The sequence below is a fragment of the Aythya fuligula genome, chromosome 21, assembly GCF_009819795.1.
Source record: "Aythya fuligula isolate bAytFul2 chromosome 21, bAytFul2.pri, whole genome shotgun sequence".
Lineage (NCBI taxonomy): Eukaryota > Metazoa > Chordata > Aves > Anseriformes > Anatidae > Aythya > Aythya fuligula.
In genome coordinates, this window is record NC_045579.1 from 5,022,422 (window position 1) to 5,048,849 (window position 26,428).

Here is a 26,428-nt window from a genome sequence, read left to right on the forward strand (position 1 = left end):
AACTCGTTCAGGAAAGAAGTACTTATTTGCTGAGGTAAAGCAAAAGCTGAGGAGGGTTTTGCCAGTTTTCAGCTGGGGAGAGGAGCAGCGAGAAAAATCAGGCGTTATCTACACTAAGAGGTACCTGAAATCTTGCCTAGTGTGAGGGGAGACGAGGATGGAAAAGACAAGTTTCTACATCCTGACAGCTGTTTGCGACATCGGGACTTGCTGCTCATCGTCTCGTTAAAGAAAAGTGAAGATAAACCCAACCAAAGAGGGAGAGAAACTAGTGTTGGGGAAACTTTTCCTGCTCCTAATGGACCTAGGTACATCCACAGTTTTTTATTTCTCCCTGTTTTAACTTTTATGATATATGAAAAATTGCTCTTCTCCTTAGAAGGCTGAGCTGTGATGCTTTCAGCCTCGTCAGAAGAGCAGTGGCTGTAGCAACCTTGGGTTACAGTTCCGCAGCGTCTTGAAAGGAAAGGATGAGGACTTGTCACTGAGCAAAGGGAGGTATCCTTCAAGGGAGGATGGATGGACCGTATTCGAGCCTGCTTTGAACTGAGCACAACACTTTAAATGACAAGAAAGTGAAATCTGTTGAAGAGGAACAACCTAACAACCCCCCTAATGAGTTTGTGTTGTCAGCTCTGGCCTGAGCAACTGTTGCCCTGAGCAATTTGACTTCTCTGGGTTTCATAGTTGAGTGCATTTTAATCGAGTCTGAAGACTTATTGGGTGGGTGGGTGGGGGGGAATGACACTTCAAGGTGGGTGGCAGGACTTTCCAGAGCCCCTTGTATTTATGTAAGCTTCAAGAGGCTGAATGGACTTACCTCTTTCTTCGAGTGAATCCAGATTTTCAGACAAGTTTATCTGTACCATTTCAATGCCTCCTGCTTGAACGGAGATCTCTCCAGCCACCAGCACACCCAAGCATGCTGCTCGTTTGACATTGCATAGCCCAGAGGATCAACTTTAATAGTTCTAACCTTTTTATTTTTTTATTTTTTATTTTTTATTTTAGAGAGAAGTCTGTGGCTATTCCTATTATTGGTGGTGAAGGTTTTTGAGCTTGGAGAGTGCCCTCCTTGACTTGGCCACTCCCTCTTCAAAATGAAGGGGTGCACCTGGGTATTTGTGGCAACTTTACTTTGTCAGCAGTTTTGCCTCTTCAGAGTTATGGCAGCAAAGAAAGAGAGAAAGATGAAGAAAGAACCTAATCAGTATACAGAGCCCTTCAATGCTACCCTGTCAAATAGTGAAGAACTGCACGGGCATCCCAAGGTAGGTGTTTTTTCTGTTGTCAGTGCTTGGTGCAACTCATTTTTGGCAGTAAGGTGATGCTGGTTCCTTTTTTTCATTGATTGAAGCAGTCTTGCCAAAATATCTTTGATTTTCAAAAATGTTCTCTCTTTTTGCCTTTGCATGATTTATTTCCTAGCTTACTGAAGCAATGACTGGAATACAATTTGCAGTGATAATTTTAGAATATGCATGACTGAAGTTCCAAGCCCTCTGGTAGCTGATTTGCTATGAAGGCGTGAGTATTAAAAAAAAAAAAAAAAAAAAAAAAAAGGGCTATCTCAGTGCAATAATGATACTGGAATATTAATATATCTCTTGCAAACAAACCTGCTCTCTGGAACATTGTATGAAAACTGGCTTAGGCAAATCCAACAGTTCAAACACCTGAGCATGTCTGAGCTTTCTCACCAGAGAGGCTGGTGATTTAAAATTACAGATGAGAAAATATTTGGTCTATTCACATGATCTGTTTAAGATGATTTTGGCTGTTTCAGGAGAGGATTCAGGATGGGGCTAATCGTGCAGAAGTGACAAGTGTAAGGCTGTGTATGATAAATGAATGGCTGCAGCTGACGAATTGCTAGGCTTAGTGAGTGAGTCCTTAAGGGCAGGATTCTTGCAGCTATGTGTTTGGGGGAATCACCCTAGGCTGAAAGATGCGATTTCTAGTCAATCAGATACCTCAGAATCTTTTACGGTCAAAATTTGCATAGAAAGCCTGGGAGTAGGAGAGGAGTTCAGGAAATTAAAAGCAGGTCCTGGGAGTAGGAGCAGGATGAAACGGGAGACTACAGCGCTGAGAAAGGAGGGAGTGTCCCCTATCACACAGCCCTTTTCCACTCTCTCCCACTCGCACAAAAATGTCCCTTGTTTCAAACAGAGGTGACCTCTAAAACACGACTTTGATCACATGCATTAGGGCTGGCAGTCACTATAGCAATAGAGGAACAACCTGTCAAAAATTGGGGCATGGCAGAGGGGGCACGTTAGAACAATTGGGCTGACATTCTAAATATCCTCTTCAGTGCTATTGTGAGAGTAATTGGTTAAGGTTGGGCAAGTCTGGGAAAGAGTCCTCTGTATAAAAAAGCTGGCTGCTGCACTTAAAGTGATCATTAGGGGACTGCAAGCAGCATTTCTGCAGCTTATTTTTGTTTGTTGCAGGGCTTTGTCAGGACAGGTTGTATACACGCTAAATTCTTGAGGTGCTTATATTCAATCACTTTCTTTCACTTTCTCTAGAACTGCTTCGTCCTCCTTGTGCCAGATAGATAGCTGGGACAACTGCGTTTCAGCCTCTTTTGGAATTAATTTGTCTTGATGCGAAATGTATTGGACCACAATCAGAATATTTTCTGATTGCAAAAGCAAGCAGAAAGTGGTCCTGGTTTATTCGGAGATAGTCACACATCCATTACTGCTAGAAGAAACGCAGCACCCATTCAGAGGCTAGTGGGCATTCATTAAAACAGTGTTTGAAAGTTGTAGTTTCTGTGTTGAAATATTTTGCTTTAAAATATCCATGGCAAAGGTTTGGCTGCTGCAAGAGCTGGAGAGTTCAGTGAAGGCAGATTCTGCTTAATAAGGATGGGACCAAACCAAATCTTTGATGTAAATGCTCGTGAACTCTGCTTGATATGCACTCCAGCATTTTGCAATCTGAACCTCTCTTCTTGGAATCTCTCTAAGGTTGAAGCCCAGGCTCCAGTTAAGCAATGCTTTTAAATGTTGTGGCTGACTGCTGTAATCTACACAGCACCTGCCCAAGCTAGGGGGTTCTTTTACATGCTTTATAAATGCAAATAAAGAATTGTCTCTATTTCTGTTGCCGTTCACAGCCAGACATCCCAGCCTGCATTCACGAGGTACCGCAGGGCAAACAGGACCTGGATTTTTAGGGCTGGTCTCTGGGGTTATTCATGCTGAACAAACTGCAAGCTTTGTGTGCATGCCTCTGGACTAGACTCTCAAAATTGAAAACAGCGGGTCTTGGGATCACCAAAAGCTTTAAATGCTAAATTATAAAAATATAGTACTTCTGAAGTCAGCATGGTTTTGCCTCTCTATTGGAAGGCTCTATCCCACCACTGTGCATGTTGCTGGTTGAGACAGTTTCTTACAACTGTACCACGTAAGTTCAGCAGTGAGATACAATTGTACCATGTACAGGTACCTTGGTGCAGCTAGGAATAAATATCCATTAGGTACAATGCCTAATTCTGTAAAGCGATTAGATCACTAATGCTTCTGTTAAATCTCTGTTAATACCTTGGATTTATCAGGTTACTTTTCAGGTTTTTTAAAAAGGATTCTCTTCTCTTCCCTTTGCTGTGCTGCCTCAAACCCATGTGTTAGTCAATGTCAAGGTAAAGTGACCAGCCCCTCATTTTGGGTTCAGAACAACAGGCTGTTGACAGAAAACAGCTTAAATGCCCTTATAAATAAAGTACCAGATGTGAAAGATGACTAGCCAGAAATTAGCGGTTTGTAAATCACCAGTAAATTCCTACCTTATGGTGAGCAGTGACTGACAGACTTTGAAGAGGCAATTGGGCTCTTCAGGTAGTTGTAGTGACGGTGAAATTCAACAGCAGTATGGAGAACTGCCTTATTTTTCTGCAGTTTTCAAATGTAGCTTTTTTTTTTTTTTCCTCTGAAGTGTCTCCTTTCCTGTTAATTGGATGGCGAATAATAAAGTAACAGCAAAGCTTTCCTTGCCTAACCTGCTAAGCTAAAGAGAAGTTGAAAGCTCTGTGGCAGACGGATCTCTGAGCCTTGCTGAGCAGTTCTGCTTAGTAAAAAGATGCCCTGCGCAGGGACGTGGAACAACATCAGTATCTTATTTCATTTCTCTGCACTACATAACAGGAAAGATAGAATTTTTTTTGGCCTTGTACAGTAAAAAATTAAGGCTGTGTTTACCTTGGAAGTCTCTGTGGCCAGCTGGTAGATTTGTCAAAGCAGGAGCAGGGAATGAAATATTACATGAGTGCAGCGATTTTTACTCATACTGTTAAAAAGGTAGGTTTGTTTACCTTCAACTGGACCAAAACATTTTGGAACAGATTTATCTTGGGAATTGTTTTCAAATCGGAGCTGAGAAAGCTCCCCTTTAACAGCGACAGTGGACAACTTGTGATGAAACCTCTGCCTAAAAGAGGGAGACAGAGATCTCAGTTCTGATAAACCTGATACGTCTAAGGAAAATAGTAAAAGTATTTTTAAAAAATCTCCAGTTTTATCTTTGCTGTCAATGAGGTGTGCTTGCAAAGCACATAAGTTTTTTCTCGGAAACCAATGGACTAAGACCATGAGGGATGGATGCAAACGTTTTTTCTAATGTATCTTCTTAATTTGACAGGGAGCGGCTGGGTACCTGCAGCTGCCAGGTTTGTCTTCCCCTTTCCAGGTGTGGGTCTTGTGTTGCAAGAAGATGAGACATTAAATTAATGTTTCAGCAGTAGTAGATGGTGCAGTGGGGCTATAAAGCTGACCCTGATCAGGAGTTACTGTTTGATTCCTATCTGGTGTGGTTTTGAAGCGATAGCTTGCAGGGTCACAGTGCTCTGTTGCATGCCCAAACTGCATTAAATATTTTTTTAAGCCCCAGCTACCTTGTGGATAGGCTGAATAATGACAGTACATGTGCTGATGCTTTCAGATGGAGAAAAAAATCCGTTTCCTTATTCTCAATAGTTCCTCTTCTTAGGGACTGACAAGTTGTACCTGACTGTAGCTAGGTTCTCGTTTCCAGAAGTTAAATCTCTCTATGGAGCTAGCTCAGGTAAGGCTCAGCACAAAGTCATTTTTTTCTTGCTTGGTCTATTGTTCTCTTCTGTCTCATTAAATGTCCTCTGAGGACAGCCAGTGTTTTGTGAGCTGCCCAATTTCCATCTAAACTAACTGGCATGGGATTTTATCAGTAGCATTGAAAACTGTCTAGACAATTTTCACACTTGTGGCTTGTTAATATTAATGGCGCTGGGCTAGGCATTGCGGGATGGAGGCTAGTAAGTATTTGCTTTTTTTGGCATCCAGGTAGCATACAGACTGTGCGTGAGCAACCCTGCTAACTGGGGTGGCCATCTGGAATATCATTTATCGGGTGGAATACAGGGAAATCAGCTGTACCCTTCAGCCAGTGCAGTTTTCCATGCCTCTAATATTCTCATAGACAAGTTGATGGAGTTCAGATTAGATAAGTGGACTGAAAACTGGCTGAACTGCATGGCTCACAGGGTTGTGACGAATGCCATGAAGTCTGGCTGTTAGTGGTATCCTGGTGGTTGATCCTTGGGCCAACGCTGTTTGACATCTTCATTAATGACCTGGATGCTAGGGAAGATTGCACCCTTGGCAAGTGCAAAGCTGGGAGGAGGGGTTGACGGACCAAATGGTTGTGATAGTACCCAGAGGAAGCTTCACAGCACAGGGAAATGGGCCAGGAGGGTTCACAAGGATTTCATGGCATGGAATTGCAAAGTTCTGCACTTGTGGAGTGCAGTACACACCCGTATGCCTTGGGGTCCAGCTGGCTGGAAAGCAACTCTGCAGAAAACCTGGGGGTCCTGGTGGACAACAAGGTGATCATGAACCAGCAACATGCATTTTCAGCAAAACAGGTCAACAGCCTCCTGGGCTTCATTAGGAAGAGCATTGTCAGCAGATTAAGGAAGGTGGATGTGTCCCTCCAAGGGGAAACCTAAACACTGGGAAGACGACATCTAGAGTAACAGTTGTGGTCCTGGACGTGCTAAAGCGGTGGCAGCAAAGGGCTGTGAAGATGGTGAAAAGATTGGAGCATCCGTTGTATGAGGAGAGGCTCAGAGAGCTGGGAATATTCCGCCTGGAGAAGAGGAGGCTCAAAGTGATCTTATCAATGTGCTATTTACCTAAGTAGGAGGGAATAAAAAACCATGGAGCCAGAGCTCAGTGAAAGGAAAAAAGGCAAAAGGAAATTCCACTTAAATATAGGTGGGGAAAAAAAAAAAGACATTTTACTGTGAGGGTGATCAAACACTGGAAAAAGCCACAGAGAGAGGCTGTGAAGTCTCCAGCTTTGGAGATGTGCAAAACCTGATTGCACCTTATCCTGAATAACCTGCTGTGGTTCACCTGCTTGGAGCGTGGGGACTCAAAAAGGCAGCCTGTAGATGTCCCTGCTAACTTCAGCTGTTCTGTGAGCTGCTTGCAGAGGTGGTTCAGTTAAGTGTCAGAAAAGCATGATCCTAATTTGGGGAAAAAAAAAAAAAACTTATTGACTCAGCTGTCCTAATGAAATTTCAGTGATGATTTGAGGTCAATGGGATTTCAATGGAATTTCTGCAAGAAATGATGTAATATTTTTAGTTTCGTTACCCGCTACGTAGGTAAAGGGTCCTTGAAATATTATTTCCTCTGGAAAGCACCACTCTGAGGCACTCCAAAGCATAGGGGAAGAATTCTCAACCCTCTGTACAGGTTCCTTTTACAATCTGGTCTTTTCTTGGCAGTCTCCCAGTAAGGTAGTACCTTGGAATGAAGTCCGCTGTCTTGAAATCTGATAAGACCTTGGTTTTCAGGCAGAAAACAAATGATCTTGAGGCTCGTTCTCATTTAAGGCTGCTTAGAAAGTGAATAATTCAAGTATGTTGCTTATGATGTGAGAGGAAAAGGAAGCTGAGGGTGAGTTCAGTTCTATTAAACTGTTCCAGTTCCTTGCTATCTTAGAAGCTTTTTTAATTTTTATTTTTTCTAGAGGCAAATTTAATGAATTTACTCTCAATGCTTTTAAAGTTTTCTCAGGAAAGTAATTCCAAGCAGGTGCTGAGGTTCTCCATCCCCAGGTGGGCCTGTTAGCTCGTGTGATGGGCAACTGCTCTTCTCAAGGCTGATGTCCCAGCAGCAAACAAGAAGTGCCCTGTTCCGTGCTGAAGACTTTGTTCAGCCAAGGACGGGAGCTGAAAACTGCCTCTAAGACTGATGCAAGGAAGGTTGGATCTTGAGTGCTAACACCAGAGCTTCTGTCTTTTGGATCAGAGACACGACTTCTGGAGTTGCAGAAGGCTGAAATGATTCTTCTGTCTCTGTCAGATATCTTGGGCTAGGTCTGCCGGGCATATTAATCTTTCTGAATTATTTCTTTGCGGCCTTTTGCTTCCAGCTGAGAACAGCAGCTGGTTCAATGACGTTGCACAGATTGCATTCCTCTGCAGCGAGATTTCAGTCACAGCCTGAAGTGTGTGGCTACATGTGTAATGGAGAGCATTTGTGGGCCTGACAAGCGTTAAAGCCCTGTGAGAGCACGGGAGAGACTAGGCTGTGACCTGTCTGTAGGAAGAGATGTTTCCTTTCAAGGTACAACAAATACCATCCTTCCCAGCACCTCTGTGGTCCAGGTAAAATAACACTGGATTCGTACATCCCTCATGGAAATAATGCAGAATTTGGTCTTGTTTCTCTTAGCTGTTTGCGATATTTTTAAGGTTCATTATTGGCATATAGAGTCCTACATCAAATGTGTTTTCATGTGCTAGATGCATCGTGCCATGCCCGTTCTGTTGGTGCTCTGAGGGCAGTTTGTGTTTAAACAGAGGGAAGGAGCGTTTTGTGATAGCCATTGAGACAAATGAAGAACAATTTTTCAGTGACCAAACATAGTGGGAATTTAGATAGGAATTCCAGTTGGGATTTGGCTCCGATACCAATCCTAACACTTCAGCTCTAGGGAAAATTCTTGAGAGATCTGTAAAAACCACAAGTGGTCAGGACCTTGGTTTTACATCTCATTAATAACCAAGAGTGTGCATAACCATGAGTTATTAGCAGCTGACATGGGATTTTTTCATGCTTAAAAAAGTGATCTGTCACTTTTTAACCAGTTCCAAATAAAATACACTACTGAAGCAAATCACTTGCTGCTAATTTCATAATGAAGCTGGCAATACTCTTGCTGGTGTAAATCAGGCATAACAACATAGAGATTTATGGATTAAGATAATTGAAATGCTGAGTCAGGTCCACTTTGTGTCTGGCAACTGCTTAATTATTAAGTAAAGAATTTCTAAATGTCATTCCATCACAGATAAACAACTACATTGACAGTTCTTTGAGAAAACTTTCAGAGCAGCAACTTCGGATGTGAAGACAGGACCAGAATGGTTAGGTGTATGTCCTTGGAGGTGCATCTCTCACTGCAGATGGAAAGGATGCTGTCATCTGACAAAAGTGTAAACTTTCCTTGCTTTCTTTCCATCTTTTTCCACTCTGAAAAAGGGTTAGGTGTACTCGAGAACACTTTGAAATGCTTTTTGGATGTACAGACTTGCTCAGTCTTGCTCGTTCTTTTATTCACCCAAACTCTGAGACTACGTTAGTCCATTTTGCTTTGGTTTTTAGCAGAGATGCAGACTGGATCCCAGTATCCTTGAATTTTAGGAAAGTTCAGATACAGTTCAGAAATTTCTCAGGATCCAATCTCTGCTACTTGACTGTAGATCTCTCCTAGTAGTTTCTTCCATGCTGGCTGAATCTTAGCCAGAGGCTGTGTGTGTTTCTGGGCAGTGCACGCTGTTCTGGGAGTTAAAGCCAGAAAGAACCACAGGTTCTGCTTGTGTACAGCAGCCTAAATTACAGCTCAGCTCATCTTTTATCGTGAGAGAGGGAGGAGAGGGGAGATGAAGCTCACGTTGGTGTCATATGCTGGTTCCAAAGTGCTAGGTGCTGTTGTGTTCGGATTCCAAAGCAACGTTAAGAGACCTGATTGAAAGTTCATTAAAAATTGCTGGCAGGGCTTCTGTTGTTCTTGGAGGCACCGTTTCGAGCGGTAAGGACTGAGCCTGATTCCAGCGTAGTTAACATGAGAATTCCTCCTGACTCCTGCAAGTTAGCTTTGCTCTGTAAACAGCACCCCAGGAGGGACAAGTCCCCTTTGCTGGGATTCCAAGGCTGTTCTCAGTCCTGACTGATACCTGAGTTGGCTGCAAGGTCTCTCTGGCTGCTGGAGGCTGCCGCTGCCAAGAAAAATAGAGGCTTGCATGCTTATTGCTGGGATTGCTCATGCATGCCATAGTAATTAAATAATAATACCACAAGGATGGAACATTCATTTTAACTGTCAATCATCCTTGCGCTGGAGAAATTGGGGAGTGCCATGGCTGTCTTCTAGAGGGATTTGTAATTTAAGCAGGCCACTGAAGAGGTATTGTTTTTTTGTTTGTTTTTTCTTTTTTTTTTTTTTTTTCTTCTTTTTTTAAACTTCAGGAGTCTTTCTTTCTCATTTATTTTTCTGGGATGTGTCATCTGGCTTTCTTTTTCTCCCTGACAAGATGTCTGCTCTGGGCTGTTTCTTCACAGCTGGAACCCCAGAAGGGCTGAGGACATCTGTTTGTCTTCACAATTAATGGTCAGACTCTGCCCATGACTGCTGGCTTCTGTTCCCAACTGGCATGTTTCCCCATTTGCTCTGGACAGGGGGTTTCTGCCTGTCTTGCAGTCTGGTGGGATATTTGAATAGCCTTATATCCATCGGCAGCAAATGCTGCGTCCTGGTTCCTAAGACTCTGCTCTTGCTTTGTTCTGGAGATTGTACTTCTGAGTTCCTGCCACACGAGCTAGCTCTTCTTGGAGAACAAACTGATTTTATTTTCCTTTTCTCTGTGACCCAGCTGTTGTTTTGCTGACTCCTGTTAGAGCACTGGGAGAATACTCCATCCTTGGGTGTTTCCATTAACAAGTTACTTCCTTCTCTTTTGTGAAATGCACAGCAGCTTTACCACAGACCTGGCAGTCCCAGTCAATGGGGGGAAAAAATGCATCTGCTTCCTTTGGGCAAACAGCACAGGTAGGCTTTTACCTGCTTATATATTTATGAGCTTTTTAAACTTGAGTGCTCATAAACCCAGTCCCCTGTAGGTGTGAATTCACCTGTGTGGTGATGCTGCACGCGTGTGCTCTCAGATGCTGTGAGGAAGAAAAAATTGGTAACATCTATCAGAAACCTGTAGATTTCTGTGAACCTCTGGTAAATATAAATCATCTTAGTCATAGAAATAAATTTGTAGCTCCTGTGCTGTTCTAAGGATATTTCAAGGTTTGTGAACACTTGTCTTGAGGTTTGCGTGTTGGGAAAGATGGAGAGGTTTGCATCAAAGGACCTTCTCAGCCTATCTTTGCTCAACTGCAGATTTTTTCAAAGCATAAGGAGGAAATCAATCTGTGATAAAATAATCATGTTTTAGAGAGGTGTGACTAACTTTAGAATAACTGGGATTTTCCATGGTGCTCCATTTCCGTGAATTTCCAATGGGCTTTTGGAAAGTTACTGGAACAGTGAAAAGTCCGGTGTGCTGTAAGTAAACATGACAGATAATTTAGCTAAAACAACTTTATGGAATGCCTTGACAAAACATGATCAGCACCTGATTATAAATGTGGGTATAAACATAAAAAGTCTGTTGAAGACTAATTTGGGTACAGAAATAATGAACTAGATTGGTGTCAGTGATTTGTTGTGCCCTTGTTTGAGATGCACACTAAATTTGAACACATTGGGGAGTGTTTAACCATAACTCTGATTGATTTCAGTCAAATGTGTGATCAATACAGCAAAATGATTTGGGTCACCCTTGCTTTGGCTTAGCAAACAAATGCCATCTGTTCTCATTGGCAGCCATCTATTTGTAGGGTGGATAACTGGACTTCCCACACGGAGCCATTCAGTAGGAATAGATATCTCTCTGGGTCACATCTGAGCAGTAAATCACCCAAGATTATCTGAATAGAGAAGACAGAGTTGGGTTCCTAGACTTTCTGAGATGTTTAACTAACACCCCTGCTCAGCTCGCAATGCATCTGTGGCTCCTGTGGAGCTGTTCACACTCTGCTGCTTTGTAAATGATCTGGTGACCCTAGCTGTTTGGAATAAATAGTTGTGATCACATCAGCTCCGAATCCACGGACAAGTGCCTTGTACTATGCTCATGTGCCTGGCTGTGTGCCAGAGAGAGCTTTCCAGGCTCTGCATCAGCTCAGGAGCACCAACATTCCTCATGAGCTCCAGCTGGAGCTCCAGCAGGCTTCTGAGGTTTCATTTCATATTTATTCTGCATAGATTTTTCATAGCAGATCATACAGACCGGGCTCTCTTCTCTTCAAAATGGACTTGCCCTGGTATTTCTAGCCAAAATTTGCAATCCTCTATCTGATTCCTGTTGCTTTTGAGGAGAGGTCACTGTTACTGTTAGGGCCACTGAGTATAGAGCTGTGGCAGAACTGTGTCTGCTGCTGTGAGATTAGCAGGAGCTTAATACCCAGGGGCAAACAAACACTTTGGGATCTGAAGAGTACGCTCTTGACTGACTTTCCTTCTATGTTTTTTCCACACCCATCTTGTTTTCTTCCTCCTGAATGGTGATAGATCAATAGTGATTGATTTCAACTTGTGGTCTAGAAATAATTTCATATTGTTATTCAACCCACCACTGCCTTGTGTTGCTTTCCTGCTGGAAAGTTACAATTTTCTTCTCTGTCTTTTTCATTAATGGGTATGAAAACCTAAGCATGATTCATGAAACTTTGTGAGGACTTGTGCTTTTATCCTCACTGTGATGGACACCTGAGAGGCTGATATGCCGACAGCCTGGAACCCCGTAGTCAATGGTTAATTGGTCTTGACAAGAACTTGGCAGGTATTGGTAAGCAATGATTTCTGGTGCCTTTTTAATTTAGAGTTCATTCCAAGCCCAAAGGGAAAACAACAGGTATAGGTGTTTGATTATTTACTCCTGGTCCTGTATGAGAGCTGAGTACTGGGAACTAGGGAGCCCAGTAGTAAGTGGACCCAAATTCCTAACAACAGAGCCTCTTTTCTGTCCAAACTTTGTTCAGAAGTGATCCAGAACTGTCAAGTCTAAACTTCTCTAAATGATTTCTGTGATTCTGATACAATTTCAGACCATAGGAAGGGGCGAGATAGATAAATTTGCAAATTCACATCTACTTTGTTGTCAGGCGTGGGCTTTATTTTTATTGTGAAATGTTTTTTTTTATTGTGAAATGGTTTTGTTTTGCTTTTTCCCATGTGCACATTTGTCATTCTACCAGCCTTTGATTTGAAAGCTACGGAGCACTTCAAGGTTTCCTGTACATTTTAATCTCCCTTTATCTCTCAATAGATCCAACTGATAAATATCAGATGCCAGTGGTGAACAATCTCTGGCATATGTGCAAGTTTTCTGTGGCACGTATTAGGACTGGCAGAGCGCTGAGTCTTGGTAGTTTGAGAAAGGTCCTCAAGGCACGCTGGCTCCCAGCTCTTGGCTTTCTGATCCCTTCAGTAAATGGAGCTGGGACACCTGCAGGAGGTCACGTATTAAGTTACGAGAAAGGATTTTGATTTTTTTTTTTTTTTGTGATGCTCCTGTAAATGAGCATGGATCCAAAGTGTCATGGATTTGGATGATATCTGATTGAATTGCTTGCTACAGAAGTGGGATAAAACGGAATTTTACAGTGGACCCTAAACCTTCAATGTCCTCCCAGATGCAGTGTGTTTGGATCAAGGATTTGGTTCAGGTAGCAGATGGCTGGTCTGGAAACTTTCTATTCTCTGAGTTCACAGTGGCCAAAGAGATGCAACGTCATCAGTGCTTGCTCTTGTTTCTCTTCAGATCCTAGAATCTCCAGACCCACGAATCACAGATCCACGGCGGACCTGGATCTCCTTTGTTCACCGCCCAGATGATGGCAACACCTCTAAAAGGAGATGCAAAGGGAAAGACAAGAAATTAGTAGGTTATTTCTAGATTGACATCAACTAACAAATGTGCACTATGGCTTCCCTTCGCACTCTGTTACACAAGGTGTTTTGTATGTTCCAGCTTTTGCTTTCCCAACCCGGCATGCTGTGTTTTCAGTTGTTTGTGTTAAATTTTCCAAAGTATTTTGGAGAAGCTTGGGACAATAAGCGTGTATGCTTTGTAAGATAAGTGTCTGTGAATTCCATTGTCAGCACTCATTTTTGTTTATACCAACTGTTTCTTGGGCTCAGACTTACTTGTTGTTTTTTCTGCTCAGTAGAAAGAAAATTAACATTTTTCTTCTACAACTAGATGAAGCGCAAGCAGCTTAAAGGACGCATTAATCAAGGCATGGAAAAATCATTTATTGCAAATCAGTGAATTGATCACCTGCTGGGTGATCATGTGTGCACTTTTCATCTGCTGCTTAGAAAACACAGAATGTTTTTTATGACTTTCTTTTACTTCTCAGTAGCTGACAGCCTGCTTCCATGCAGGTTTGCTGCAGTTTGGTTGATGAAGCAGGAGCTCCCAGAGAACAATACACATTTAAACAGCATTGATAACACCATTTCATGTTCCTGCTACCAGCTTAAAGCTCTAATGTGTGTAGCTAACCTTTCCAGGTGTTTCGAATTAACCATTTCATTTTTTTCAGAGCTCTGCTGTCACACCAAACATGTATGTGATCGTTATGTCTGAGCAATATATGTTCATGTAAAATGTGGTCAGATGGCTGTTTGAGTTAGCAGAATAAGGCAGAAGAAGAAGCAGCTTAAGTTACTTTGCTGCTTCTTTATCTTCTTTTATCAAACACAGTCTTGTGCCTGCTGTGCTTCGCACTGTTTATATGTGCTTGAAGAACCAGTTAGTGTTTACCTGAGCAAAGTTTATCCTCCCTCATAAATACGTGAGTAAATTCCCAGTGCTGGAATTCTCTGCTGGCTCGAGAGCCAGTTTAAGATTTACTGCATCAGGCTTGGAGTTGAACTGATATCAGAGGGGGTTGCTCACGTGGCTGGCAGCCTTGTAGAGCTGGCTCGTGGCTGGGAGAATTTTCAGTCTGCCAGTGCAATTGCCTGGTTCTAATTCTCGTGTTTTTCTTTGGTTACTTCCTTAGCGTGGCCTTGTTGGGCCCCCAGGACCTCCTGGCCCTCAGGGACCTCCAGGAGCACCTGGTGCTGAAGTCACCCGGGAAGTCCTTCTGCAGGAGTTTAAGGAGATATTAAAAGGTAAAGAATGTGAGAGCTTTGAGCTTCTGTGATCAATTCCTTTCAGTAAGCACCATGGCAAATAAGAAACTGGCTTTGCAATGTTTACCCTAAAGCATTTCCCTACCTGATAATCAGAAGTTTGAAGAAGTGTTTCCTTCGTGCTGGTTAGTTCAAGTTGAAGAATTGAGTGTAGAGAAATCTAATCACACAGCTGACGGTTTCATAGACCAAGTGCTTAAACTAAGCCTTTTTTCCTCTATTTTTTTTTTTGTCTTCAGAAGCCATTGAGCGCCGGGCATCCCTTGCTATTTCAGCCCATCCTAGCCAGCTGCCTCCACTCCTGCTCTCCTTGGAGGAAGTTTCACCCCACAGACGTGTGGAGGAGGCGTTCCATTGCAAGCTAAAAGGACAAGTCGTCGTAGATAAGAAGACCCTGGTGGAACTTCAGAACTTCCAGTCGGTGAGAAGGGCTTAGAGACTGAACCTGTGCAGCTCCACAACAGCCACAGTGCGTGGATCAGCCATAGTTCCCCCAGTCTGCAAAGCTGCTAGGTGGCTCTGTAGCTAAAGGTGTTTCCTGAAGGGGAAGGCTGATCCCAGAAGCTCATCTCAGGACTGGATACTGTGAATATTGCACTACCTTTTTATGTAATTGACATAAATTGGACCTTATTCAGTGATTTCAGTCCTAAAGCTCAGCTGCAGTAGGATGGACAGTTAGCTATGAGTTGTCTTCTTCCTTGCCAGAGGAAAAGAGGCAGACTTTCTTTCTGTCTTGCATCCCAGCTGAGTCTCATGACAGTTCTTACTGAAGTTCTAACAGGTCTGTGCAAGAGAGGGCTGTCTCACAGGTCTAAACAGCCAATTTCTATTTCAGTTAATGAGAAAGACCTGTCCACATTTGACATTCATCTGAAGGATGTATTCCTTTTTTTCAATGCAAACCCTGTTTTATTCCAGAGTAATCTTTGGATGTAGAAAAATGTCAGAAGGAGGCAGCAATCATCGATTATAGATCTGTAAGCCCAAGGGTGATCATTTGTTAGATGAGTCAGTTTTGATGCTAAAATTCTTTAGATATTGTCTTATAGAAGACAATAAATGTTACCTATATAATTTTATTATAGTCATATTTAAATTACAAGCATGCTGTCATGGGATGCTGTAAGTCATTATGAGCAAGCTCTTGAATTTGATGATGTTAAACCTTCTGCTAACCATTTTTGAACCAGTTGCAAACAGGACCTGAATGTGAAGTATAAATGCTAGTCAAAGTAATAGCTAAAAACTGTCTGTGCAGTAAGGTGCTGAGCTTTCATCCCATCTAGATGAAGTCCCATCTCTGCAGAATCCTGTCCAGCAGATCTTTTTCTATGGAGTACTTTTGCTGCTAGGACTTCACAGCTGCAGGACTAGAGGCAGTGGTTATGTTCTGGATAGGGTGCTTTCCTGGATCTTTCCCAAATACACTTGTGGAAGCCTGGTTTGACAGCACTGTGGGTGCTGGCACAGAGGCAAGATTGTACTTGAAGTGTAGGCAGGGCTAGAGAGATCTGCTGCCTCATTAATTAGGAGGGAAAATGTGAATAAAGACATCTCAGCAATCAGCGCGTAGGCTGATGCTTCCCATGCTTTGTTATCGTATGCCTAGCTTGTTTCTAATTGCTTCTGGCCCTGAAGCTGATGTGGGAGGGCTGGCAGGCCTCTGGATGCCAGCCTTTCATTTCAGCTTTGGGACAAGAAGTGTCTGGTTTTAGCTTGTGTTCTGATATAGGGGAATTTAACAGGGAGGGAGACGGTGGTTGCTCCTGCAAAGATGAAAACATTGTCTTTAGACAGTCTAAGGGGGAGAGAGAATTCCCCTCCCTCCACCCTGTCAGTTTAATGATGCAAAGGAGCCAGCGGTTTGATACTTCCCAGTGAGATGATAGGGAATGAATATAATTCCTGGCTTTGGAACTTATCCAAAACATTTTGAGATACATGGAAATGAACATGGGCTCAGAAAGGGACTGGTATTCCTTTGTCATTTGAATGCGGTGTCTCCATCACTCTGACCTTGAGTATTCAGAGAGCATATAATGGTTTTCTCATCTTCCCATGCTAAATTTCCTCCACGAGTGTTCATCCCCTCTCTTCTTTGTCTTCCAATGTCCTTGATATTTGGAATTAAACATGTTGTACTCCCTCTATCACACCTCTGTTTCCCGTATCTCAGACTTTGGAGTTTCTGACAAATTACCTCCTTTTCAAAGAAAGAAAATGGCAAGAACTGAAGTAACTATAGCCTCTGACAGGCTATGGAAGTGGGATTAATGTGAGGCTCAGGAATATCACTAGAGATGGATCATTCAAGGTTAAGGTGGCCCATGTGTTCATGCTGGAAGATCTCAGGAGGAGTTCTGGTGTCTCTAGTGCCTTGAGATCAAGTTAAATGTCTGCCTTTAGTAGCTGAACTTCATTACTGCTTTGGGAGATCCTACATGCATTATTGTTGCTGTGCAGGCTTGGGTTATCCATTATTTAATAACAGATAAGTCAGTGCATTGCTTTCCACAGTCTTTATCACCGAAGAGCTAAGCTGGCAGTTCACATCTCAGTTCTCTGCACATGGTTCCTACTTTCCACCAGGAAGGAAGCTGTGGAGTGGATGGGGGAGGCATGGGGATAAAAGATGGACTGGGGAAGAGAAGGTGATCTTGGTTTGTAGAAAATGGACACTGACTTGTTTGCTTTAAGTCTGATTATTGAAATAACTGGCGTACAAGTAGTTTCTCAGATGTAAATCCCTGCAGTGTTGGAAGCAGCTGGGTGAGCATGCTGCTGTGAGACAGTAAATGCAACAGGGAACTCTAATTGGCATGAGGTTTAATGGAATATTTTTGCCCAGAGAAACCTCTCCCTTCTCAGAACCAACCCTTTGCATTGTCTATTTCTATGAGTAAAAGAATAACAAAGCCACAGAAGGCATGAAGAAACAGGAATGCTTTATCAGTGATAATTTACTGGTGCCTAAAATTGCCTTCCATGCCCATCCAGTGGTTTTGGAATTAGGTTGCTGATTCTGCTAATAGCTGTAACAAGAAAGGAATGAATTAACAATGCAGAACAGTTTTGCACATACGAGGCTTGGATCTGCACTTCCAGTGATGTAAATTAAAAATAGCATTACTGAAAGTGATTGCACAGTGATGGCATAAGAGTGGAATCAATCTCATTCCACAGTCTTTGCTGCTAGGTTAGCTGTTAGATCCTCTCTCACGTAGAAGAAACTTAGTTCCTTTTTGTGTTTAGGTGTATCTGTTCACAGGCACACATCAGTGCACACTGATAAATGTAGATACGTTTGTAAAACATTTCCAGTTAGGTTCTGTGGAATTTAAGTCTAGGTCTGGATCTTGATAAATAGGGACTGGGAATTACCCTGTGAGCCTTGCTTGGGATTTTGCAGGTTAGTCGTTTCCTTCTACCATGCAGTAACTCTACGCAGGCACCACCCGCAAACCAAACGTTTGCAGCCTTTTACTTTCTTTCAGAGAGAAAGCAGCTAAGCAGTTCTTTTTCTTTTCATTTTATTTTTTTTTTATTTTTTTTTTTTAAGTATAATAGCACCTGTAGCAACATCGCTATGAGTTCCAGCTCTTCCTTTCAGACCCCTCTCTCTATCTAGCATAGGAAAGTACTCAAATTTTGGCTTATTGAGTTCTGTTGAGACCGCCCTGTTAGGCACTCATGCATGTATTAGGGATACAGCGGAGTGTGTGTCTCACAAAGGCAGGTTTGAACTGCTCTTCCGTCCCTCAGGACCAATGCAGGACAAATCTCTCAGAACAGCATCCATGGGAATGCGTTTACACTGCACAGAATGCCCTTGCGGTGGAAGCAGAGTCTGACTAATGTGCTTTCTTGGCCCATTGAAGCCACTCTTGCTTCTCCCCAGCTCTAGCCAAATTCATATCAGACAGGCCAAAACTAACAATAAACATTTCTTGCAGAGTTTATTTTAGTCTAAGTCAGATAATCTGCTGTGAGTTTGACTTAAGACTGCTCCCTTGCCATAAGGAGAATCTGCATGCTGTTTCCCTAGGTTTTTTGCCTAATCGGTGGAATCCAAGGCTGGAAGAGAATGAAACTAAATATGGAATCTGTAAGAATATGAACAGTTGTTCTTTCATAGTATCAGAGCTGTCTGACTCCTACCTAAAGTGGCTGGAGAGCCATGATTATTTCCTCTGTACCTGTACTTGGGGACTTGCTCAATGTCTGCTCTTATTTTACAGCCTCTGGCCAAAGGAGCTTTTCTCCGGGGGACAGGATTAAATCTGTCAACGGGACGTTTCACAGCACCCGTGTCTGGGATCTACCAGTTCTCAGCCAACGTTCATATCGGTGAGTGCTGTCCACAGAAGCCTTCCCTGTACTGCTTGAGAAATGCAGGAGGGAGTCCTGGAGAACTCAATCTCTGGTGGGTCTTGTTTGATTTGAAGCATGTGCAATGTCAGCCCTTTGCAGTGAGCTCTCCCTTTGGTACACCATGACCCAAAACCCCAATCTTGGGCGATTTCACAGCAGGCTGCTCCATGCAAACCAAACCAGTCAACACTCCTTAGGGAGGGTGAGCTTAGGCACCAAATATATTTATGTGCAGAGTGTGTGGCTTCCAAAGAAGACATTGGATAAAATAAGCGTGATGATATAGAACTGAATCAAGACATTTTTGACTCTAGCTTGTCGCCAATACAATTGTTTGTTTAATCATTTGGTGATGAAGCACCTAGAAGGGTGCTTTCCTAGGAAGCCGCAATATTACTGGAATCTATTTCAACCCAAACACTAGGAAGTAATTTTCTGCTGTGTTCCAAAAGTGTTTATCTTTGTTTCTCTGCCTTCCCCAGATCATAGTGAGTTAAAGAGTAAAGTCCAGCTCCGAGCCAGAGATAATGTTCGAGTGTTGATCTGCATCGAATCTCTCTGCCACCGATACACGTGAGTTACTGCAATGCTGTCTGGGCAATTATTTTTCTCATATGGGCTGATGTTTCAACCAGCTGTGGAAATCAGGTTTACCAACAGTGAATTTTATACCAAAAATGCTTGTAGAACTTTTCTGAAAAGATGGATTCCTTGTAGCCCTTAGGCTTTGTGTGTTTGTTTTTTTTTTTCCCCGTTTTTTAACTTTTCAGTGGATGGTGTCAGGTACTCTAAATAGCAGAATAAATATTACATATGTTGAGAGAATTGTGAACGGAGCGGGCTGAAACTGGATGTAGCTAAAGGTGCTGAGTGCTCAGCTATCATCATAAACACACGGAGTGAGAGAAACGCTTTAATTTTGTGCCGGAGGTTGTTAGCTCAGTTTTACAATTTCACCTGCCTCCCGAATGGAATGCACACCATCTTGCTAACGCTGTCACGGGAGTGTTGGGGTGATGAGAAAAAAGAGTAGGTGGAAAATAGAGGGGAAAAGTGAGAGGCAGAAAGAGCAGGGCTTGCCTAAAGGTCTCTCATACCTTCTTGCAGCCCCTAGCTGCCTTGTGGAGCTTGCTCAGATGACCAAGATTAATTTTCCTCTGCTGGGATTCATTAGTTAAACCTCTGCTAAACAAGTCTTTTGTTGAGGCCATGGCAACGTTGAGTGCTGCTCTTCATGCAAAGGGCCATGCCATAAGCATGCTGTTGGCTGCTGTTTGCTGGCTTTATCATCCTTCCAGCTGTAGCACATAGGTGCCCTGTGTCTCAGAAGGCCAGCTTGCTGAGGATGATGAGCTTGGCTTGCTCGGCTTGGAGGAAGGCAGCTGGTGAGCCCCTGGGCTGGGCTGAAATGCACCCAGCAGAGGGCAGTGCTGCTTGGGTAGTGGTCACTGCCTGGATCTGTGGCTGGATCTTTGTCACTGGAGGAAAATTTGCCTCTACAGGGCTTGCAGAAGATCTGCCCTGCCTGCAGCTCCTCCAGTGCAGCTGTAGCAACAGCCTTGCAATAGCACCACTGAAATACGTCCATAAAATGACTCCACAGGTGCAGCTTAAAACCCACAAAACCATAAATTTGCTGCAGGGCTGGCTACTTCAGCCCTCACCTTCCCCGTTCCATGACTCAGAGCGCTGCAAATAGGACTGACCTCTCCACAGGCATTTCAATTTAGAGGCTTTACTGGGGGATGAATTTGACACGAAGCCTCATACAATAAATACCAGCTCTCTTAGGTTTCTTTGGCCTGTGGAAAAGACTCGACTGGCGTCAGAGTAGCCATTAGTAGCTAGGGTAACAAGGAGCTGCGTGCCCATTGACCTGATGGGAAGTCAAGGAGCTTGTTGACTGGAGCACCTGGCACCTATTCAGCCTTGTAGACTGTTTTATAACAGTCTTTTATGATTGCAGCACTTAGCTGAGGCAGTGACGGACCGGTTGCAGTCTTGCACTTGTGAGGAGTCCTTTAGATCTTGTTAAGAATGGACATGGGCCTGATCTTGACATCTGGAATGTCTGTTGGCACTGAGTGATCTGGGGAGACTCCAGGCTTTTATTCTCCGGGGTGGAACAGGTAGGAACAATAGGGCAGAATGATGCTGCCCTTTTTGCCCGTAGCTCTCACAAATCCTCACTTACAAAATCATACAGAAAATCTAAATTCCATTTTCAAGTGTCACAAATGCTCCTGATTTCTCTGTGGTTTTAGAGTTAGAACAAGCAAAGTGAGGTAACTGAAAGTAATGACCTGAATATGGGTAAAATTTGATTGTCATTCTTTAGCCATCTGTGGGGAATGTGCTAATGGAAAAGGCTCTCCTTATATGTTCATCCAAAAATTATTTTTAGAATAATTCTTAGCCATATCTAACTACTTACAAATATAAATCTGATTTACAGAGCCTATGAGGCTGTTGCATCTTGGCTTGGAACTTGTTTGTTTCAAAGCACTGCTGTTTTAGAGCCTGGAACACTTAGGAAATCATTGTCACTCCGTGCCCTTTCAAGAGGGTAAGACAGATAAATCACTTTGAAAAATAAACAAAGGTGCCAGTGGTGAGTTTTAATGATTCCACAAATTCCCAACTGATTTAATTAAGGCATCTGAGAAAGAACAAAGTGTTTTTTTTGTTTTTTTTTGTTTTTTTTTTGTTTTTTTTTGTCTCTAAGGCTCATTTCTGTTTGCAAGGACAGTGTCCCTCTGTGTCTCCTTCTCCCCTCTGTTGTCCATTCAGTCAACCAGTAACATTACTTAAGAATGGATGTCAGCCTCTGATTGCAACATGACTTTAGTCTTGTTTACTTGTTCTGGTAAATGCAGGCACGAGATTACCTAACAGGAAGCTTCTGTGTGGATGGTGGAAGCTACCGGGACTTTCACATTGCAGGTCTTTTAGTTGAAAGCTCCTAGCAAGGTCTTCGGGTACCATCTGGGATGTGTGAACAACCTCTTTGTCACATACAGCCTAAGCAGGTTTATTGGGATGTTTTTGGGATTAACTTGCCACGTGAAGAATTTATAGCTACATTCTCCAAAGAGCAACAACAATAAAAACTTTTTTTTTTCTTAGTCAGAACTGACCCAGCTGTTAATGGTTTAGATAAAGTTCTCTGAAGTCTGACTCAGTTTTCATCAGTTGCCCAGGCTTGCGATTTACTGTCAGTTGTCCTGCAAAGCTGTCCTGAGCTGAGTGAGCTGGACAGCAGTGGGAATAAAGCGGGACCAGCACTGGCTCTAAGGGAGACATCTCTCCCTCCTACGGTGGGTGAGAGTGTGACTGGTCTGTGGGATGGAAGGAGGATGGGTGGAGGGATGGGAACCTGTCTGGACAGACACTCTGCTGGCACAGGCTGAGCTGCTACCCGTACTTGTGGAATTTCCTGGGGATGTCTACGTACACAGTCATTCATTTTAGGGAGCTGAAAGAGCCCTGAGGGCTTTCGGCTGAGAGAGATGGAAACTGAGAGGCACGGAGACAGTTGGAGTAGAAGAGATTAATGGTGGGAAGTTCCCACCCAAGTTAGGCTTTTGGCAGGATATGACACACAGACTGAGCTCTTCAATCAAGGTGGTGCCAAGTGGCTTGCTCTCTCAGGGCCAAATTGCCCCTACTTTTTGTGCACATTATTTCCTTGCAAGGGGGCTGGAAACAGCACGTTTGCACTTGCTAGGTTTCGTCACCACCCCTTCATGGAAAAAAGGGAGGGAGGGGGGTTGGTTTGCGTGGAAAAACAACTGGATCTGCTAGCACTGGCTAGGCAGATTTTGGAAAAGCCAGCCAGGCATGGAGCTCTGAGCTTTCATATTGCTTTGGAACTGAGCTTACATGGGTGGTTCTGATTGATGCTGTCTCAGGCAACTCCTTCCACCCAAAGTCCTGTAAGGAGTAGTTCTCCAGAAACTGAGGATGCCAGAATGGCTGTCCTACATGTTACTGCTGCAAGGAATAAGATGGGAACAACATTATGATATTAGAAAAGAACCATGATGGAGGGGTGATCTGGAGCTCTCCCTCAAACTTAAATTGAATCAGAGTTATATTTTTAGCTTGTGTGTGATCCCTGATCTAAATGGCTTCCCAAAAATAGCTTTCAGCTGTAGAGTACGTTTTTTTTCTTGCAAAGGCTGTCTGCATATATTGTTGTGGTGAAATAGGCCTTTCACACCTTGAAGATGAGCTGTTGTATATAGCTAGCTCTTTGCAGAATAACAAGAGTATAAACTGTTGTGGTGTTAGACAGGCTGTGGGATAACTGGCATGTAGATGGGTCTAAAGGACACGTTCAGCTTCTGTTCCAGGGTGAGAGTTAGAGACCACAGGGTCTTGAGAGAGGCCCCATTGAGAGGAGGTGGCTCCCTCTTTCTGCCTGCAGCTGAATTTTGCATCCACAACCCTGTGTACTCTGTGGGACTTCCTTAAGTTACTGCAGTGAGGACGAGGTTCTGCTGTTCTTCTTCCAAGGCTGATTTCTGCTAGAACCAAGGCCACCAGTTTAGTACAGATGGACACTGGCACACCAGGTCCTATTTCTCAGGAGGCCATGAGACCGTTGCTGTTCCACATACAGCTGTGTTGTAACTGCCTCAGGTGCTTAACCTGTTTATTTTTCTTTTGCTACTGTTTAGGTCTTTGGAAGTCATTGCTGGTTTGGAAAGTAACAGCAAAATCTTCACGGTCTACGTGCATGGCTTACTGCAGCTGCAGGTAAGTCTTTGCAGACTGGGAGGCACAGTTACAGTTTGCTGGGCACGATGTGGAGTTATTCACTGGCAAGGCTGAATTCTCACCAGGAGGTGGGAAAGCTATTAACCTTCTTTTTGAGGTTAATGAAGTTATAGTCACCCCAGGTATGTCATTTAGAGAATCTTTGACAGGAACAGGAGCAAAGAACAGATGTTGCGCATTCTGATCTTAAGCCACGGAGGTAGCCTTCTTTCTGAGAAATGTTTTAATGAAAACAAGAGTTTTTCTTTCTTAAATCTCCTCCTGTATGTCAAGATGGCAGTTGTATTTCCCATTTTGTAGAAGGGAATCTGAAGTGCAGATGGCCACGTCTGTGATCACTGAAAAAGACACTGGTGCAGTAAGGATCTAGTTAAGTAACGAGCCTAAAACAGTTTCCCTGCAGCAGGTTTCTTCCAAGTCAAAACCTTAGTGCTGCAGTGAAGATGTTGGGCCAGATCCTGTTCCCATGAGCCACAGAAAACAGCAGGAAACTTCTAGGCTTAGTTCATGGCACTGAAATGCCTTTCTCCTTTTACACTGGGATGAAATGTCAGATTTTCCTTCTTATTCTCTCTGCAGGCTGGCCAGTACACCTCCATATTTGTGGACAACAGTGCTGGAGCTCCCATCACCATTCAGAATGGATCAGATTTCATGGGCATGCTAATGGGCGCATAACATCGTCTGCAGCACTGGGTCAGGGAAGGATACAAACGAGAGCCTTGCAGTATATATTTGACTGAAGAAACCTTTACTTAGACTCTTGAAGACTGCTTCATGTAACTGTTGGCAACTTTAAACGAGCAAAGAGCCTTTCCTTTTGCAGATACTTCAGCTTGCTTTCAGAGGCTACTGCTTTTCAAGGTCCACAGCAGTTCATTCATCATAAAAAAAAATACACTTTTATAATTCAGAAACAAACTGTAATATTTAATTTGTGCTTCACCAGATGCTCACTGAACAATACACTGAGATATGGCATTTGATACGTTATAAATTTATTTCACACAATAACACTTGTAATCAGCACGTCTTTGGGATTGATTGTGGGGTGTTTAAGTTGGTAAATGAAGGATTGAGGGGGGAGTAAAATAGTGACTAAATTCAGTGTGCTGTGGAGGAAGGAGACAAGAATTTGTCAACAAAACTGTTTTTCATCCAGTTGTAAATGGTATAGGCCCTCTCATGTCCAAACTTAGATATATTTGACAAGTAGCAAGTTGAATTCTCAATGCCTGCACCAGAGATGGGAATCCAAAGTCTGAACTGTTTAATTGTGGTTCTCTCTACCTAGGTATTTCTTTGATGTTACTGATGAAGCCAAATACCTCGCTGCCTGTGCAGTTTTGTTTTTAAGAAAAAGTGAGGCCGATGGCACCAGTTCTAGCATGAACTCCCTCAGTCATGTTCTTATGTTTTAGTAAGATATATATTTGGCTTTGGACTGCATCACATATGCAGCATCTTCTCAGATGCCATATATTCATTTTCAAATGTATCAAATGCATTACGACAGTTGTCCAAAGGCTGGCACAGACAGCGAGGACAGCAGCCTCGAATCAGATATGTCACCTGCTTGGTGCTTTTTTGACTGTGGTGAAATAAAGAAAACACAGGACAAGGCTTACTTCCATCAGATGGCATGGGTAAAATGGAGTCTGAGTTCTGCTTGTTTGTTGGAAGTGCTGTCAAAGACTGTCCAAAAGCCAACCTGCAGGCAGTGAATATGTTCTGGATTTTCACAAATCTGTTTGCAAATGTAAGCATGTGAGATTGAGCCCCCAAAGCTGCTTTGAAAATAGCCCCAGACTATAAACTCATTTTAACAAAGTGAATGGGTGTTGTCATTTCAGTGGGTTAGCATGCTAACCTAAAAAATTGTGATTAAAAAAAAAAAAAACACTACTCATTTAATGTACCTCTATAGCTTTCCCCTTCAACAGAGTCAACAGAGACTTGGCCCTTTTATTGGTGCAACTTAACTGAGGAAATGTTTGTATAGCAGCATCATAAATAATGTTAGCAAGGCCCCAAATGGAGTCCAGATACTGTTTTTTGAGCACTGGCAGTGAAAGGAAGATACCAGTTGTATAATGTTGCAGTTTATGATCAATTTCAACATCTTCATGCAATGAAAACAAAGACTGCTGGGGACAGAAAGTATGAATAAATGTCATCTGTTGCTGGGTCTGTTGTTCAGGCTGATCAATATACGATGTTTCTACAAGCTCCAGGAACACTGCTGTTGAGGCTGGTAGCAAAGATGTCTTATTTCAAGAGCTGTGGGAAAATCTGCCTTAAAATAAATACGTCTGAGGCTCTTTATCTCCATTCTAAATACCTAAAGATTGATCTTAAAAGCAGGACTAAATGGTATTTTTCATTCACTAAGAATGTATTAAAATACCTAATGGAAGAGTAAGGAAAGAGTATGTGGAACAATCCATTAGTGCTGTTTCAGATATACACAGATAAATTCCTCTTTCTAGTCAATAAAACACAATTGTTCTAACTGGACATGTGAATCAGATACTAACTCTTGCTATACAATACATGTGAGCAATTCCTGTGGATTTTTTTTAGTACCCTGTTGTGTACTGGTTATTTCCCTGGCATAGGGGAATCCACAGCTATTGAAAGACAGCAAATTGCCACAGTAGTGATTTTTGGAGCTGCACAAAGTGTATAACCCACATGCATATCGCTGAACCATATCAACAAAGACGGGTTGTTTGCACTGGGTTTTGATGGAGTAGGTGTAGTCAGGGCAAACGGCCTATATCCCAGCATGTATTACTATCCTGTACTTCCTACGGCGTGAATATTTGTAATAAATCGGGCTGTTACTTGCATGACTTGCAGCGACATAATCACCAAGTGTTGTGACGTTCAATGTATGTTGTTATACCTATGGTTTTTTTTTGAGAAAAGTCTCACTGTTCTTGGTAAA

At 42.8% G+C, this 26,428-nt stretch overlaps 1 protein-coding gene across 2 annotated transcripts; it reads left to right on the top strand.

Moving 5' to 3' along the window:
- Nucleotides 1-26,428, top strand: C1QTNF12 (C1q and TNF related 12). Of its 2 annotated transcripts, none has more exons than XM_032201294.1 (9): nucleotides 1-308; nucleotides 1,012-1,271; nucleotides 12,941-13,060; nucleotides 14,190-14,301; nucleotides 14,562-14,743; nucleotides 18,564-18,672; nucleotides 19,179-19,269; nucleotides 23,379-23,457; nucleotides 24,058-26,428. In XM_032201294.1, exons 2-9 carry the CDS (start codon nucleotides 1,101-1,103, stop codon nucleotides 24,154-24,156), a joined length of 963 nt encoding a protein of 320 aa, XP_032057185.1. In that variant the 5' UTR covers nucleotides 1-308; nucleotides 1,012-1,100; the 3' UTR covers nucleotides 24,157-26,428. The 2 variants fall into 2 exon arrangements, with proteins under 2 accessions (XP_032057185.1, XP_032057186.1); XM_032201295.1 differs by lacking the exon at nucleotides 1-308 and adding an exon at nucleotides 399-686.

What these genes read in the sequence shown, in the direction of transcription:
- C1QTNF12 (XM_032201294.1), top strand. Translation starts at nt 1,101, where the DNA reads ATGAAGGGGTGCACCTGGGTATTTGTGGCAACTTTACTTTGTCAGCAG. An exon ending in AACTGCACGGGCATCCCAAG is followed by an intron (nt 1,272 to 12,940) that starts GTAGGTGTTTTT and finishes GTTTCTCTTCAG; the next exon opens with ATCCTAGAATCTCCAGACCC. An exon ending in ATGGCTTACTGCAGCTGCAG is followed by an intron (nt 23,458 to 24,057) that starts GTAAGTCTTTGC and finishes TTCTCTCTGCAG; the next exon opens with GCTGGCCAGTACACCTCCAT.